This window comes from Schistocerca piceifrons, chromosome 8 (genome assembly GCF_021461385.2).
Source record: "Schistocerca piceifrons isolate TAMUIC-IGC-003096 chromosome 8, iqSchPice1.1, whole genome shotgun sequence".
NCBI classification, from domain to species: Eukaryota; Metazoa; Arthropoda; class Insecta; order Orthoptera; family Acrididae; genus Schistocerca; species Schistocerca piceifrons.
In genome coordinates, this window is record NC_060145.1 from 148,147,790 (window position 1) to 148,167,196 (window position 19,407).

At 42.9% G+C, this 19,407-nt stretch overlaps 1 protein-coding gene across 1 annotated transcript in view; it reads left to right on the top strand.

Annotated features, from left to right (window-relative positions):
* The window catches only part of LOC124712144 (TWiK family of potassium channels protein 18), a 1,284,422-nt gene that overhangs the window by 1,156,616 nt on the left and 108,399 nt on the right, over positions 1–19,407 (top strand). Inside the window, exon 6 of the mRNA XM_047242441.1 lies at positions 15,118–15,329. Coding sequence (XP_047098397.1) covers positions 15,118–15,329 — 212 coding nt within the window. The remainder of the gene's footprint in view (positions 1–15,117; positions 15,330–19,407) is intronic.

The following is a 19,407-nucleotide window of genomic DNA, read 5'->3' on the forward strand; positions in this document are numbered from 1 at the left end:
TTTACTAAACAACAGGTGTAAGATAACACTCTACACTGTAGCGTGAAGTTACATCTTTGATAGTGACGGCTCTGTGAACCCTGCTCTTGACCAGCAAATCTAGACGGCAAGAACTGACTGACGGATATTACGCGAATTTCCGATGAGGGGAGAGAGGTGGAACTGAGGAACCGCTTGGCTACACCACGCTAAAATGTCGAGATTCTGGCTGAATTTGGAGCTAAAATACAAAAGAATAAAATATTAAAACTGGAAGATAAAAACAGCCCCAGTAAAAATCACCATGTTGTCAACATTTTATAGAATAAGCTATAAACAATAGCTTGTGAAAACTCATGTAATAAGTTTAACGATACGTGTCAACACACTGAAATTGCACATGATATAGCAACTGTTTGTGTATAAAAGCCTCTAACAAAAAATATTTTGCATGTAGATAAATAAAACTGCCGATTGATTATGAACAGAATTCTCCGATTAAGACTGGACTGTCACCAGCAAAATTCTCCACAACACACGAAGCAGTTAGTCTATACATGGATAGTTAACACTAATATTTGTTTGTCCCTATTTATTTAGTAATAAATTTGCATACCAATATTTACAAGAAAACATTTGATCCACGTAGTTCGGAAACGGCGAGAACGAATAAAGGGGCATGTCTGACTAGCAATGACTGTACCGATTTGTGAAACGTTGAAAAGAAGAGAGTGAATTATAGGACAACGTGTAGATGCAATGAAATTACTTTTAAATGTGTGTGAACGACATTGTATAATATACATATACTGAAATGTTTAAAACATGTGGAAAATTGTGTATACATATGGTCAGGAAAACAGATGTTCTTTTGAGCAAAGTGGTGTCACCTGATATCACTGAAGACAGAGCACACATGGCGGACATCGAGGTCTTTTGCTGGTGGAGGTTTGTGGGATAAGGTCGACCGTGTGGCAGAATGCTACACATGTTTGAACGTGTCTCAGTTAGACACATTTCTGTATTCAATTGTTCGGAATTTAATAGTCTCTGTGCATCGCTGGAAGATATCGAGACTTATAAATTGCTAACGTAAGAAAGTTATGAGAGCGAAATTTTTTAGTGAACCATTTATTCGAAGGAGATTAGAATGCACTGTATAATGGTTGTAGGTTCCCAGCGACTGTTCTGCTCGCTCTGCTAGAATTGCATCTTTTGTGATTAAATTAGCTATAAAAACTGAAACGTGTGTTAAGACTGCGTTATTATCCTAAGTGACTGTCACCTTGATCCATTGTGACTTAATTTATTATAATTGTACATGTTGTACATAAGTATGATTCACTGATCGGTGACTTAATTCATTATAATTATACATATTGTATACAAGCATCGTTCGCTGCTTGGTTCCTAAGTCCGTTTGATGAGCCTTAGACGCTTATGTATGGATTCCATTCAACAGTGTACAACCGAACCTCCGTGTAGAGAAAACGTGTAATTGTATTGTGTCAAGTTGTTGTGTCACAAATCGAAATGGATCAACTAACTGTAGAGCTCTGAATCAATCGTGCGAGACATTCTCCAGAACGTTTTGAAGAAGAGAAACGTGGGTACAAAGTATGTCTAGCACTCTTGACTCCCGAACGAAAACGACGTGTCAACGCAGGATGCGCCATCATTGACATGCAAAATGCGAATAATTATTTTCTGGAAGAAAGACTCATCATGGTGTGAGCGTATGGGTGCTATTCTATCATTCTGCGCATCAGATTAATCTGGGATATACCCTTTACCCTGTGGCTCCTGCATGATGCAATTTACACCCCCATACTACTACAGAAGTCCGACAGACGCTCCTAACGTTCTAAAGAGAAATGCCTGAAAAACTTTCAGCAATAAATATCTTCTGGAGTCGTCCGCTGTAAGGAAATGACACAAAAATTCACAAAATTTCTTACATAACTAGTGGGATACTTAGGTACTGGAGTAGTGCTAGTTAGTGTAAGAAAAACATAAAACTAACGAAAGTTATTATTTTATTTTGCGAAAATTCTGGGAAATCACAATGGCACTTTTAGTTATGAACTGAACACGTTATTTATGGGTTCTTTCTGGAATGTGAAGCTACGTCTTAAGGATAGGATTCGCTAGTGAAATTTCTATACAAAGTTTAAGATTGTTATTCACTTGGCAGAATGGCTGAGAGCTGCTCCTACTCAACTTGAATAATTATCCTTTAGAATGTTGCTAGGTATGGTCGAGGCTGTCGTGTGTGAAATGCAGTATATTGTACTGTTGTGGAGGAAATATGGGGCTCGCAAGAGCTGTAGCGCACAATACCTTAAGCTACGATGACTGCTGTCTGCACCACTCGCTGCTGACAAATAAAATAACTCTCATTCTATCTGGATTGACCTTCACCAATCAAACTCTCCCTACGCCTTGATGAAGTCAAGGACTCCTATTCGCCCCTAGTCTATTGGTGTATTACACCAGTCCAATAACCAGTCCACCGCGATGCCACTCAAAAATTCGCTCGCAGGCGTTTAACTATAACTCTGTCCGTTCACACCGCACAATAAGTGTTTCAGCCAACACAGTGAACAACGCCTAATCGCAAGGACTCAGTATAGAGACGCATTCAGATTTGCTCTCGACAGAGGTGCTCTCCCAGTGAAGTACTGAGGAGAGACTTGTTCCTCGCTCTTTGAGTATACGTACGAGCGCGCACGCTCTGGTTACGTGTTCTCGCTCCAAGAGCGTCAACGGAACGGCCCCTCTCGATGCCAGATGTGAAGGGGTATATCTTTCGTTCTCTTCCATTACTCCTTCAGCTCAAGGCGTCAGGAATATCGTCTGCCAATCAGCATTTCTCTTCTAAAATGGGAGAATGACGTTCCGTTTAAGGCGACCAATCCGGAAATCTGTAGCAACGGTATTTGGCGTGTGCTGTCTTCCTGTGAAAATCTCTGAAACTGCGTGCTATATTTGTAAAGAATGTGTAGGCTGGGCGCTCCCACACAATGTAGCGGAATTTGCTTTTAAGCTAAACACGGGGTCGTCCTTTCACTCGGGCAAACGTTGTCTGCTCTACAGGCGGTCACTGGCCGACGTAGATAGGTTGGGACCGGCGTCCTGGCGTGCGGTTGCTCTCCTGAACTAAAAGCTCCTGTGGCCGTCGTGTCTGGAATGTATGTGTGTACGCCAACCTCGAGTATTTCAACCATGGTGCGCACTTCTGATTTATTAGTTATTTGCATATCGTTTACATGAATTCATACAACATTGATTTTATCTTATCGAGTTAGGGTTCGAATGAAGCGTCTTGATGTGCGGAATATGATTGTGAGGGCGGAATATGTAAGCAATGAAGGGCAGGAGATCACGACGTCTAACAACGAGTGGCGAGACTTGGTGTTATTAACTCAAACCTACCAGGAAACGACGAAGAACACAAAATCACATTTATCGGCAAAGCTTTGACGACATAACTGACATTGAAGCGAATGTGAAGCGATAGTTGAACATCATCGAAAAGAAAGAACTTTCTTTTGAGATGGCTTATAAACTTCTGTGCATTGTGGGCGGAGACTATGAAGAACCCCTGAAGCGTTAAAATAACACTCTAAATCTTTCTCTATTATTTATAAACCCAGTCTCGAAACGTTTTGACGAATGGGATATCTACTCCACAGACTGTTCATCCAGCACCTCCAGCTGGCTACTACGGGATCTCCACCGAAGGAGTCACTGATTTCAAAATTAAATATCTGGGAAACTAAGGTAGGTAGACGAGTGAAACAAAAGATATGTTTGTTATGAAAACAGTAAGAATTTTGTACAGAGGTTTCGAACTAGTTCGAAAAGCTGCTAAGCGATTGCCCCGTAAGCTGTGCAGTTCGTACAGTATCAGCGTTTGTAATCAAACTCGTCCTCTGCAAGCAGTCTCTGGAATCACCTCGCAATCTTCTAGAAGTGTCCACTATTCACAGTACAGAAGTGGCGCAAACGTACAAAGGAATTTGACATCACTTCCTGCGGCTTCTCAACGGAGAAGCATTCAGGTGCTATTCACATCGCCGATTCAGACTCGTCCAGCATGGTGGGCTGGTTCCGGTGGAGAGAGTCTCTCAATGTGCCGCACATAGAGAACTTACAAGATGTCAGATCGGGCGAATATTGCGGGCAGTCCATCCGTGCGCCAGTATATTTTCAATAATCAAAAGCAAAGACAATTCCCGAGGTACTCTTCAAGACAACAAATCACCTGTCCGGTGCGACGTGGTCTGTCCTAATCCTGCTCGAACCATTAGGTGCGTGGTAGATCTTCCAACGGTGCCTCTTTGGCGACAAATAGTTACAAAATAGCAACGTGACGTTCATTAGTGGTCGTTTTTCGCATGAAAAAGGTGCCCATAATGCCTCTACTGCATACCGCAGAACAAACAGGGTTCAATTATTTCACTTCACGCAGATGCAGATTTTCAGAACCTCAAAATCGCCAGTTTTCTTCATTGACATGGAAGTGTGCTTCATGTGTGAACCAGATGCTTCCAACATCGAATCCTTCATTATCAATCATTGGGAGAATCTGGTTCATAAAGTCAGCCCTCTGTCGCGAAGAGTTCGGACTGGTGACTCTGGATTTCGAATGAGAACATGTTTAAGTTCAGTCTCTGTATTTCCTGCGTGCTCTAACGCTTCAAACAAGTCTCTGTTACAATTCTTCGAATGGGTTTTGTTGGATTTTGCTGAGTAATTTCAGAAACAGTGGAGAAATTTTCAAGAGTAACTGAAGTTTGCCTGGGGCCAACATTCCTCGCTCAATCACCAGCCACGCTGTCTGTCCGTTGGAATTCTGTGAAGAGACTGCAAATAGTTTTAACATTCACTGCCTTTGCAACATGAAATCATGTATCTGCATCTTGCTGTAGGTCTGTGTTCTAACCTATGATATTCCAGTACTAGAAACAGAATGATTTAAGCCCCTTCCTTCAATTTCATAACCTCGTTTCACGTTTCAACTACATAGCTTTTCGTTCCGAGCTGAAATGGTGTATTTATAGACACTGTGTATTGCAATTACAGCGTCATCTGTTGGCAGTTGAACTATCTCTAAAGTTCTGTAGAAAATTCTTCCAGCTTTCACAATATCTGTGTCGTTTTTAGCAATCGTTTATTGATCCTAGTTTTCGAGGTATTTATTTTTGCAATCAGGGATGTCTTCGCTGGACCTCTGTCACCCCTGTGTAAGGCGGTCAGTACAGAATGAGCGGTTCGCTCCATACAATCAAATTTTAGTCTTCAGTAAAGAGCGACCAGTTGTGGTCGCCGAATCTCTCAATTGTTGCACGCCTCCACCGCATCCACTTTGGTACTATGTCCATCGGGATGTGATCCTGAGTAATAGCTGATTCATTCATTGATGACAGTATGAAACAGATATTCACAAACTTATTAATAAAAAAGTTTCATTTTTACATACCGCCCTTCTCCGACCACTCAGAAAACGTTTCAGAGTCATTATCATGGCCTTAAATTTGTACTTAATGTTTCAGGGTTAAATAGAAAAAAATGGTTCAAATGGCTCTGAGCACTATGGGGCTTAACATCTGAGGTCATCAGTCCCCTAGAACTTAGAACTACTCAAACCTAACTAACCTAAGGACATGACACACATCCATGCCCGAGGCATCACACACATCCATGCCCGAGGCAGGATTCCAACCTGCGACGTAGCGGTTGCGCGGTTCCAGACTGAAGCGCCTAGAACCGCTCGGCCGCACCGGCCGGGTGGCGAAATAGAAGAAACGGATGTAACTGAACCGTTACAGTAGCACTGCGGAACAAGGACTACGTAGTTGAGAACTTCACCACTTAGTAGTCGGGCAATGGGATAACTCAGACATAAAAATACTTTTCCAAAAACTGAGATAGTTTGGAACGTGCTAGTACAAATTACTCTGTATTTAAAAAAGAAATACATATCAAATGTGATACTCATGCGGACTAAAAACGTGATTGAAAAGTACATGAATCAGAAAGCAACCTTTTAGTGTACCACGTTTCAGCGGTTTACGTGTCAACTGTCTGAAGTATAATTGCTCAATATCGTTAATGTATAATTGCATGCAGCGTTTAGTTTCATATTTCAGTTTTTATGGTTGTTGTTGTTGTTGTTTCGTTGTAGTTATTTGTGATGGATGACGGCGACGACGATGACGACGATGATGATGATAGTGATGATAAAGCAGTGAAAGCCTGAAATCCGATGCCAACATATGGCATCTTCATCTCGAATAGCTCTAAGTGAGGAGGGGGTGGGGGCTGATGGGAAGTAGACACCAATCTTAAAGACCGTTCTGACGGACAGATCCCCCCCAACAGTTTCATAGAGAAGTGTTCTGGACACATTTGGAAATAACCTGCGCCATTAGCGGAAATTATGATAATCGGGCACTGTAGGGCACCAAATCGTCTCCCGTTGCCCGTCGAATACTAGCAATAAAACTTACACCCAACATCGGGACTCGAACCAGCTGCATTCAAGTCAATGAGTGCAGTGCAAGCGTTCTATGCTAACATGATCTACGGAGACGTGTGCACAGCGCACTTTGAGATGATGCAGTATTTTACTGCACCTACATCGCATAACTTTCCAAAAATTTAAGACTACTGACTTTTTTATTCTTTTTTTTTTTTGAGCTTGGAATGGTGCAACAACGTAGAATGAGAAACATTCGATGGCATTCGTAACATCACAATAATTACAGATAATTCCGTTTGATCTGTTCACGTATTAGTTCTCTCACCTTGATCAGCAGAGTCAATACAAAAATAATATTCTTACTGTACTAGTCGATACCAGTAAACCTCTCATTCTTTACAGCAGCGAACTCCTTTACGTAAGGCTTCAGACTTCTGCTAACTTCACAAAACAGTTAACGTGTTAAGTGCTTGAGGTTAAGAATGTAAGCGAGAATCAGTTTATAACAGGCTTCAAACTGTGTATAAAGTTTGTTGCAACTCGCTAAATGCTCTCAATATCAAACATAGGATAAATGTCGTCTGGTTAATTTGCGCTTTGTTTTAAGCAAAAGATATTCTTCCACACATACCAATGTTTATGACGACATATCTCATGAACCATATGTCGTACGGTGATACAAATGAGCAACTACATTCAGCGGTGTATGTGTATATTGTCTGTAATGTGTGTTGCTAATAGAGCTGGTAGTAAAGAAGTAATAAATTAAAAACACGAGCCTGATGCTGAAGTTTTACTGAATGAGCCTTTCATTACTGTGGGAGTGGGTGGGGGGCGGGCGGTCAACGAAAAAAGTTCATAAAAATTTGAAGTTATGTGTAAATCATATTGGAAGTCTATAAGTGCCCTCATTCTTACGTACTGGAAGAATAAAATATGGTTATTTTGAGCGCCGTGAGATACGCCGCGATAAATCTTTAATCTCATATTAACGTAAAATTATACTGCTTACTATGCAGATTGAGACAGCATTTTAAATTCTTAAATTCGGTCAGTAATGAAACGAATACTGAAAATGAAATTTTTGTTGTACCGGAAGCCGTTATAGACAACCTGCAACTGGGACCAGTGACTGTGCACCTGGTCAGTCTTTTGGCAATAATTATGGGTGTGGCAGCGAGCAGCGGGAGATTTCAACAGTGCATCTGTGTAAAATGCTTACCTACACCGAGCAACTTAAAAAATACAACTTCGTCTTTTATGGGCGAAATTTTTTGTTTCAATACCTGTTTATAAAATTATTGTCTTTTCATTCTTCTATATTACTTGCATTTGTCAAAATTTATCTATTCCTCGGAAACACCATTATCTCACTACTTTATCAACTCATTTTTTTGCTACCTTCTCAGTTACACAGGTACCCTATTCCTTCCCTCCCTTAACAACACTATATGAGAATAGAATCCATTTACACTCGTCCCCAGTTACCACCTCTATTTGTTTACCACTATGCTTCCTCATTACTTCATAACTCCTCCCCACCTACCCAATGATTCATTCGTTATTACAACCCATTTCTCCGCTCTTGACCTTATGGCTCATTATTTCCAATTACCCACTACCCCTATTATTTCACAGTCACACTGAATTATAACCACCCTATACAGCAACATTCTTTCTGTCGCACGATTTTCCCAGTTACTTCCCTAATTACCCACCTGCATTACTCTTCTGCTGCCCACGTATTATTGGTCCTGCCCCGCCCAAACAAACGTGAAATCACCCTATTGTCCCAACTTAGTCATACTTAAGGGGAGTTGGAACGCCCTATCCCGATAATGTTAAATTTAGTGACTGGCTTCCCTGTATTTCAGGGACCACTGTAGCCATTAATATGAAACTTTTACAGGACATTAAATTGTATGTTGTAAGCCTACTGAGCTACAGTAATTGCATTTAAGCAATTGCTTCCGGAAATACAATTTTTTGATTACTCAGTTAAATTTTGTGTACTTTTTATACATTTTTCCAAAATAATTTAATTATACGTAACATTATGTTCATCTTTTAATTTAGTAGACTCAGGATATGTTTGGTATTACTCCCTGAAAATCTGAATACTCTACTCGAAGTGATATCTGAGGTTTAGGGAAAAATGCAACAGATAATGTAAATTTTCGGGAACATCTTCAAAAGTTTCAAAAGAGTGCAACTCACTCAATATATGCTTAATTTTTTTTTATTTTTAGTCACTCAGAAGCATCCTGCATCACATTGAATATCATCCTTTAGATCTTTTTCCAAGTTCTTTCTTATATTTCTTCTTTCTGGACTCCTTACTGGCCATCTGCGTTGCATACTCTGCTTTGTCAATGCGAACCTTGTCCATCCGTTCTCTGTTGCAGGTTCTTCCAGGATTAATTCCCATATGCTGTAGCACTTTCACCCTACCAATGGTGTCATCATTAAAAGCAATAACAGCATGACTGACCTGCCATTTTAGTGTCTTCATTCTAACAATAAAATATTTTGTTAAGTTAGTCCATATAAGATTACTGAACGACACATTGGGATTTTGAGTCTGACCGTGCAGACACTTCTCCAGTAATTCAGAATTTGCCAGGTCTCTGTAAATAGTTTTTACGATATCCATGACTGCTACTCGGATGGAATGTTTATGGATGTATGAAGTGTTTGAGTACTGGGCATTGCGGTAACTGCAACATGAACCAGGTCCAGGAGGGCAAAGGTGGTGCCCCGGGTTTTTCATCAGTTGACAGTCTGTGGAAGAAGGTAGCCCATACTGCCTGCTTCATTTTAAAAAAATCCTCAATATTATTTCTAATGGCATCCTATAATACTGCTGTAGTTCATCAATCATTTTGTCTTTCAGCTTGCTTCTCATGGATCTACCATCAGAAAGTTCCTTGTCTCTCAAACTTTGTTTCAACTTCCTCATCCTGGTGCCCATCCTCTTCTGGACGTGACCAACACTCTTATCCTTTATAACACAGCAATCCACCGATATCTGTATAAAAAAAATTACCCATTTTATTAGATGTTGAAGTAATGCACGTAAAAATTTTAACATTTTCAAACTCTGAAGATTATATTTAAACAAAAAAAAATACTTCTCATGTGAGTTTATAAGTGATATATATATATATATATATATATATATATATATATATATATATATATATATATAGTTTTATAATATTAAGGGGAGTTGGAGCGTAAAAAAAAATTTTTCACATTTTCGGAAAATAGCAAATTTTATAATGAAATAAAAATCTGCAAATGTGAAAAAAAAAATATCCGCTCCAACTCCCGTTAAGATTATAAAACTGCGGGAATGTACAAGTGATGAAAATTAAAGTAAGTTATGTGGGCAGCCACGTGACTGCATCTACGTATGTCAGCATACTCACATAACTAAAACTGCGTTCATTGTGTCTGACAAAATCCCTCAAAAATTAAAGGTTATGAAGGCAAATAATATTATTGCTAAAAGTACTCAACTTTAAGCTATGAACAGTAATAGTTGTGGAAAGTGGATCTCTTTGCTGTATCTACCACATACGTGTGTAATGGATCATTACAAAGTGTTGTCATTCCCACTTCAGGAACTTAATAACTTGTGACAAAATAACACCAGGATTCTTCATTTACGGCCTTAAAACACAGAACCTATATAATCCACTGATTTACACCTTCGTCACGATACGATCCCACAGATTAGCTGCACCTGGCATAATACACTCCTGGAAATGGAAAAAAGAACACATTGACACCAGTGTGTCAGACCCACCATACTTGCTCCGGACACTGCGAGAGGGCTGTACAAGCAATGATCACACGCACGGCACAGCGGACACACCAGGAACCGCGGTGTTGGCCGTCGAATGGCGCTAGCTGCGCAGCATTTGTGCACCGCCGCCGTCAGTGTCAGCCAGTTTGCCGTGGCATACGGAGCTCCATCGCAGTCTTTAACACTGGTAGCATGCCGCGACAGCGTGGACGTGAACCGTATGTGCAGTTGACGGACATTGAGCGAGAGCGTATAGTGGGCATGCGGGAGGCCGGGTGGACGTACCGCCGAATTGCTCAACACGTGGGGCGTGAGGTCTCCACAGTACATCGATGTTGTCGCCAGTGGTCGGCGGAAGCTGCACGTGCCCGTCGACCTGGGACCGGACCGCAGCGACGCACGTATGCACGCCAAGACCGTAGGATCCTACGCAGTGCCGTAGGGGACCGCACCGCCACTTCCCAGCAAATTAGGGACACTGTTGCTCCTGGGGTATCGGCGAGGACCATTCGCAACCGTCTCCATGACGGGCTACGGTCCCGCACACCGTTAGCCCGTCTTCCGCTCACGCCCCAACATCGTGCAGCCCGCCTCCAGTGGTGTCGCGACAGGCGTGAATGGAGGGACGAATGGAGACGTGTCGTCTTCAGCGATGAGAGTCGCTTCTGCCTTGGTGCCAATGATGGTCGTATGCGTGTTAGGCGCCGTGCAGGTGAGCGCCACAATCAGGACTGCATACGACCGAGGCACACAGGGCCAACATCCGGCATCATGGTGTGGGGAGCGATCTCCTACACTGGCCGTACACCACTGGTGATCGTCGAGGGGACACTGAATAGTGCACGGTACATCCAAACCGTCATCGAACCCATCGTTCTACCATTCCCAGACCGGCAAGGGAACTTGCTGTTCCAACAGGACAATGCACGTCCGCATGTATCCCGTGCCACCCAACGTGCTCTAGAAGGTGTAAGTCAACTACCCTGGCCAGCAAGATCTCCGGATCTGTCCTCTATTGAGCATGTTTGGGACTGGATGAAGCGTCGTCTCACGCGGTCTGCACGCCCAGCACGAACGCTGGTCCAACTGAGGCGCCAGGTGGAAATGGCATGGCAGGCCGTTCCACAGGACTACATCCAGCATCTCTACGATCGTCTCCATGGGAGAATAGCAGCCTGCATTGCTGCGAAAGGTGGGTATACACTGTACTAGTGCCGACATTGTGCATGCTCTGTTGCCTGTGTCTATGTGCCTGTGGTTCTGTCAGTATGATCATGTGATGTATCTGACCCCAGGAATGTGTCAATAAAGTTTCCCCTTCCTGGGACAATGAATTCACGGTGTTCTTATTTCAATTTCCAGGAGTGTATTTGAAGAGACTACAGTGGATCGAATGCTCGCTAATTTAAGAATTAATGTTTTAAAAAGCAAGCATTATACAGCGACTGTTCGTAGTGTTAATACGTAGAATCTGCCATTTAAACCACAGTCGCAGGATAAAGGTGCATAAAACGTAAGACAGACTTCTTTTTCGTATCAAAAAGGAAATTGCATGGGATTATATGGCGTTATGTTGCGATCGCAGTATCATTTCGTGTTAACCGATATTTCGCTTTACAAGTTTCCCATTTTATTTTAATTATACATTGTGTGATCAAAAGTTTCTGAACACCTACTAGTCAACGTTAATATGGGGTACTTCCACCGTTCGCCTTTATGACTGCTTCAGTGGTCCTGTAAACACTTTCACCGAGGTGTCTGAGAGTCTGTGTAAGAACAGCAGCCGACGCTCCTTAAGAGCCGAAACCACACAAGTTAGATATGCTGGACTCTGGGGTCTAGAGGGAAGTCAACAGCTCATTTGGCTCAGGTCGGGAATCTAGGCCTACCAGTTCTTTTCCGGAACATTATTGTCCACAGATGCTGCTTTATACAGTTCCTCTGCTGTACTCAGTAAATTATTTTCATATGTTTTCGAATTCATTCAACAACATCCTAACCACGAGAAACGTCACCATACCATAATCCGACCTCCTCTGTCCTTCATTGTTGGCGCTACACATGCACCCGCCAAACCCAGCTCAACCGTCGCTTAGCATAGACTACAAAAAAATGAAATCAGCGTGTGACATATTTGGCCGGGAGGACCCATCCGGGGAAGTTCGGCCACCGAGTACAAGTCTTATTTCAGTCAACGCCACATTTGGCGACTTGCGTGCCAGTGATGAGGATGAAATGATGAGGAGGACAACACAATACCCAGTCCACGAGCGGAGAAAATCTCCAACCCGCCCGGGAATCGAACCCGGGCCCGCTACATGGGAGGCAGGCACGTTACCGATCAGCTAAGCAGGTGGACAGCATAGACTACAGAATGCATGTTACAAAGAGTGCTCGACCACTCCACACAATTCTTCCTAAACCCTTTTGCACAATCATTGTGCTACCTGCACTGCTGGTAGTCCTATGCAACTCGCAAGTGATTCCTCCCTTTGATTTCATGCGATTATTTACAACTACCATTCGCGATGCTCAATAGTCTCTGCCCGCTAATACATGAGCTCAGCATGGTTTCGCAGTGGTTGTCCATGTGGCGCATTTATTACTTAGGTGATATCCGTGACTTGTCCAGTTTCGGGGTCACTGAGGTTTCCTGACGGTCCCATATTACTGACAACACAATGCTCCGGCCTCCTATTATTGTGGTGGACCGGTCTCGTGATGTCTAGTGTTCAATTCCACGTTACATAAGGATGTCCGGACACTTTTGATGGGACAGTTTAGCTGCAGAGCCGGCCGTGGTGGCGGAGCGGTTCTAGGCACATCAGTCCGGAACCGCTCAACTGCTACGGTCGCAGGTTCGAAACCTGCCTCGGGCATGGATGTGTGTTATGTACTTAGGTTTGTTGTGGTTGGCAGGAGAGTCTACACCGTGTTACTAGAGAAGGCCGAAAGGCACGCGTTTTAGCTCACGCAGGCTGACATGAGGTCTGGAACAGGACAAGGAAATTAGAATTTAGAAAAACGGACGTAGCTGGTGGAATACTTAACTTTAATCCATTAATATTGAACGTCGCTCTTGACGGTACATGATTCACAATATCAATAGTAACTGAATACGGCGCCTTACTAGGTCGTAGGAAATGACGTAGCTGAAGGCTATGCTAAACTATCGGCCAATGAGAGCGTATTTTGTCAGTGAACCATCGCTAGCAAAGTCGGTTGTACAACTGGGGCGAGTGCTAGAAGTCTCTCTAGACCTGCCGTGTGGCGGCGCTCGGTCTGCAATCACTGATAGTGGCGACACGAGGGTCCGATGTATACTACCGGACCGCGGCCGATTTAAAGGCTACCACCCAGCAAGAGTGGTGTCTGGTGGTGACACCACAAGGTTAGTTAGGTTTAAGTACGCTACTGGCCATTAAAATTGCTACACCACGAAGATGACGTGCTACAGACGCGAAATTTAACCGACAGGAAGAAGATGCAGTGATATGCAAATGATTAGCTTTTCAGAGCATTCACACAAGGTTGGCGCCGGTTGCGACACCTACATCGCGCTGACATGAGGAAAGCTTCCAACCGATTTCTCATACACAAACAGCAGTTGACCGGCGTTGCCTGGTGAAACGTTGTTGTGATGCCTCGTGTAAGGAGAAGAAATGCGTACCACCACGTTTACGACTTTGATAAAGGTCGGATTGTAGCATATCGCGATTGCGGTTTATCGTATCGCGATATTGCTGCTCGCGTTGGTCGAGATCCAATGACTGTTAGCATTATATGGATTAGGTGGTTTCAGGAGGGCAATACGGAACACCTTGCTGGATCCCAACGGTCTCGTATCGCTAGCAGTCGAGATGACAGGCATTTCATCCGCATGGCTGTAACGGATTGTGCAGCCATGTCTCGATCCCTGAGTCAACAGATGGGGACGTTTGCAAGACAACAACCATCTGCACGAACAGTTCGACGACGTTTGCAGCAGCATGGACTATCATCTCGGAGACCATGGGTGCGGTTACCCTTTACGCTGCATCACAGACAGGAGCGCCTGCGATGGTGTACTCAACGACGAACCTGCTTGCGCGAATGGCAAAAAGTAAGTTTTTCGGATGAATTCAGGTTCTGTTTACAGCATCAGGATTGTCGCATCCGTGTTTGGCGACATCGCGGTGAACTCACATTGGAAGCGTGTATTCGTCACCGCCATACTGGCGTATCACCCGGCGTGATGGTACGGGGTGCCATTGGTTACACGTCTCGGTCACCTCTTGTTCGCATTGACGGCACTTTGAACAGTGGACGTTACATTTCAGATGTGTTCTGACCCTGGGAAACCCTTCATTTCAGCAGGATAATGCACGACCGCATGTTGCAGGTCCGGTACAGGCCTTTCTGGATACAGAAAATATTCGACTGCTGCCCTGGCCAGCAGTCTGGTCAATGGTGGGTGAGCAACTGGCTCGTCACAATACGCGAGTCACTACTCTTGATGAACTGTGATATCGTGTTGAAGCTGCACTGGCAGCTATACCTGTACACGCCATCCAAGCTCTGTTTGACTCAATGCCCAGGCGTATCAAAGCCGTTATTACGGCCAGAGGTGGTTGTTGTGGGTGCTGATTTCTCAGGATCTATGCACCCAAATTGCGTGAAAATGTAATTAAAATATTTGTCCATCTGCATTTCTTCTTGGTGTAGCAATTCTAATGGGCAGTAGTGTAGTTCTAAGTGCTAGGGACTGATGACCCATAGTGCTCAGACCCATTTGAACCATTTGATTTTTAGCTGCAGAGTGTAGAAGTGCTTGAGCTGTGAAGGCGGCGTGTGCCGACAGGTTACGGCAACGTGACGCCCAAGACTGAGTGGGGGAAGCTGGCGACGATCGTGTACGCCATCGTGGGCATGCCGCTGTTCCTGCTCTACCTGTCCAACATCGGCGACATCCTGGCGCGCAGCTTCAAGTGGACCTTCGCGCGCCTCTGCCTGTGCCGCGGCTGCGCCCGCCGCCGCCGCCTCCCGCCGCCTCCGCCACCGCCCCCCTGGCAGGTAGGTGAGCCGCCTCCTCGTCTTCAGGCTACCGTCTGCTCTTCACCATCCGTTTCCTAAAGGATTCTTGTCCTTCTCAGGGGACGTAAGTGTCGAAATACAATCAGTGTTTCATGTTGGAGTTGGCCTACTCACAAAGTTTAATTTGCCGTCTCGTGAAATTCCACTTGTGATGTCAATCCTACATACCCGTTAGTAACTAGTTTATAGATTCAGGAAGGTTAAGAGGAATACGACAAATAAAATCTGGCAGAGTCCTTAAGAACAAACTATCTGCAGCAATGAGCGATGGTTTAACAGGCTTGCGTCATCTGTTAGCCAGAGACGTATCCGCTGGTTCAGTGCAGTCGCTGCCGTACCGTACTGATTGTGCGTGTTAATCCCTATCTGCACTTACCTGATCCGCATTTGTTCTGACAAAGGGCTCCAACCCGCGTAGCATGCCTACTCTTTGCATTACTGAAAACAGTTAGTGAAGAAATTTGTACATCTTCAAATAAGTAGTAAGGAAAATGGTGAAAAAACCATATTTTGTCAAGACCGTACGTAATTCTGTAGACATTAAGTACATTAGCATCAATACCGACGTAAGCATAAAACATTCAACGTTCAGAATTCACGGAGCTTGTACTGTAGCAGCCAGTTCCTCGTAATACTAATCTCTCTTAAAATTGTCTATCTAGTGACTCCCCGCTGAGATCAAATAATAATGGCACTGCCACATGGGACTTTGTAAAGGAAACGTCAGGATTAATCTGAAACTTCATAACACCGAAACACGCGACAGTCTCCAAGATGACAAAAAATGACGCCCGCAATTACGATCAAAAAGCTATCGGCGATTGCCAAACACAACACTAAGAAAGTCCACAGCAAGATAAAAAGCATTGACCTATTTATCGACATCATTCTGAGAGATGACTCAATAGTGCAACATAATCTTTGTTCATCGCAGCTAATCCCGTCTATATCTGTAGATGTTGTCACATTCAAAAATATAATTTTGAAACACCAATAAAAGTGACTTCCTATGCGACTACTCGTGTTTGTACTTTGCTAACATCAGATGACCAACCAAATAGATTATTGCGTCAGTGACACGGAACAGACATCCCTTACAGATCCATCCTCGGTCAGCGCCTCTTGAGGTCTTGCTCAAACGAGTTACTCCTACCCTTATTTATGTTCTTTTTGCCGATTATGACTTTAGAAGTGTCACTTTTCCGACAGTAATAATTTTGATATTGTGAAGCTCAACACGTGTTCCTCCCGTGTTAACTCACTCCGAAATCTCCTCAAAATAATTCTGCAGTCGCTCTCTCTGCAACAAAACTTGTCAGTTTGGGGAATCGACTCGTCTGCTTTCTGGAAATTTACAATAATGGTATAAGCTGAAGAAACGAATTAAAATTTGTGCCAGAGGCGGGATTTGAACCCAGATCTCCATGTTTAATAGTCAAGTTTGCTAGTCATTATACCGCAGTAGCAGTCTACGTAACTACTCTTATCCCATGCCCCCCCCCCCCCCCTAACGCAAACTTCCATCCACATCTTCAGTCTATTTTCTCCTTCTTAATTAGTCACTATTTCCAAGGCTCTACGGTATTGGAATGGCATCTCAGCGTTGGATATAATGGGGAAATCCTGCCTATACCCAAGGTGTAAGTGATCTATAGACCTGCTAGTAAGCAAGGAGACCTGGGTTCAGATCCAAGTGATGGCATAAATTTTATTTCGTTTCTTCGGCTTCTACTGTTATCATAGATAACGTTGCGGCGCAGATGTAATTACATAAATTCTGCAAATTGTCCTCACCAAATGGTTTCCTCATATGAGAAAAGAGGAAGACAATACAAGGAATGAGTCAATATTTGATAACTCATAGAAGCAGCAAGTCTGTTTCCAGTGAAGAATGGCATGTAGAGTTGTCGTGGATTCCCCAGCTCTCCCTCTCCACGCCACAGAGACAGCATTCCGAGCCGCTTCTATCTAACAGACTACTCTATCCGAAAATCGAAAACCAAAACCAAAACCATAGCCAGTTCATAATATCGTGTAGTAATTCGCTTTCGGTAGCAGGGAAATACTGCAGTTATGTAAGGACAATATAGACACCCAAAGACAGTTATACTATTTTCCTGCTGTCGAAAACGAATTACCGCCAATATTTACTCTTTGATTTTGGCTCTTCTAGTGATGATACTCTATCATGCGGTTTTCAGTGTGTACCAGGTATGCAGACAGATAAACACACAAACAATTGATTAACTTCGTTTTTTATAGGTGACACTTAAAACTTCATAACTACCTTCCATATCTTGGTGATTGTGTGGATGATATTCTGCCTCAAAATCGATGGTACGTGTGCAGTCGAAGTTAAAGTTTTTCAAAGCTCTTTCAAACTGTGCCTGTAATAATGGATCCCGATGTGTTTGAAATCGGCACCCTCTTCATTTTCTATCATTATGGCAGACAGTTCCTTCTTCTCGTAGAGGCCTTTAATGTATCTTCAGAATCTTTCTTTTATTTTCTATTTGTTTTAGATCATTTATTTTCCAGTTCCTTCACATTTTCCCTGTATCCATTTCGCTTTTGCTTCTTATATTTACGTGATTCCTAAGGGGCGAGTCTGAGAAGTTACGCCACTACAAAATGTGAGATATGATATAGCCGACTGTCCTCCTACGTACATGACACTGTGCACCAAACGCAGTCATCATGATCACCTTAGTTTATGCAGCTGTCAACCAATCCTTCTAAGAGACGGCGATAGGGGTGACTTACTTCATATCATGTATCGCACTAAAAAATGATTGCAAGGTCTTCACAAGCTATCTAGACATTTGGTAAAAGACGCATCTGCACTTTTCTGGCATCCCCAGAATAAGAATTACATACGTCAAATCTATCTGAAAAGGTACGTATTCATCGCCAACCGCTATACTTTCGTCACATTCTTCCTGCATACGCCTGGCCCGTCTTCATGAAGTTTATATTCACCGTTTTCGGTTGAAGTGCCGGATCTTCTTCATGTTCCATTCTGTTAGGAAGTTTCTCAAACTGTAGCTATATTCACTTTCTTGCCCATATCAAGGCAAACGACTTTGGACAGTTCCATTTTTACTTACATCGCTTGTTTCACAATCTATTTCTCCTCAAGTATTTTATGCCTGCTATATGTATTTTTCTGTTACCTTTCTTTTTATTTATGCAGCTCTCAAGTACACACTACAGTTATGCTAACCTCATGGTTTATATATATTTCATTTTATTATGTTTTATGGTCTTGCAGTTAAATGTTCCACTGAAATTACCACATATCGTTTGAAATTTGTACATGTTTTCATCTACGTTATTATCATTATCACTTCTCATATAGCACCCCGGATATTTAAAATTTGACATTCAAGAAATTTTATTTTTATGGATTGCAAACTTCATCTTATGTAATGAAATTTTAAGAATGTCTTGTGTGGTTGCCACGTTTAATCGCAGTACTGCTAGAAGGAGCTCATCTCGACATTTTTTATAAGCGATACACAACCTTCGATGATGACAAGACTTTTCTTCTCATTATCTTTCGTTGTGCGCGTGTTGATTCAGTAGAGATAACAGGAAATTGAATGCAACCTCTAAGTGTTTTCGGATCCAAAATTGAGTGGACAAATAACGGATGGCACGGTGCTAATTTCTCAATTTGTATTTTCATTCCTCGTGCTGTTGTTTATAAACTAACTATTTCCTGTAAATGACGCCAGCGATTTCCTGATTCAGGAAATAGTTTGTAAAATTTTTCTTTTTAAAATTCAGTCTTGATCACAACACGTATGTTACAAGAACATAGGTGACCGGTTTCGGACATATGACCATCATCAGACCCATGGCATCCTTCGAAGATGGTTGGTGGAGCACTCTTCTCAGCTCGACATCACAGCAGCTGAGAAGAGTGCTCCACCTACCGTCTTCGAAGGACGCCATGGGTCTGATGATAGTCATGTGATATGACCGAAACCGGTCACCTATGTTCTTGTAACATACGTTGTGTGATCAAGACTGAATTTTAAAAAGAAAAATTTTA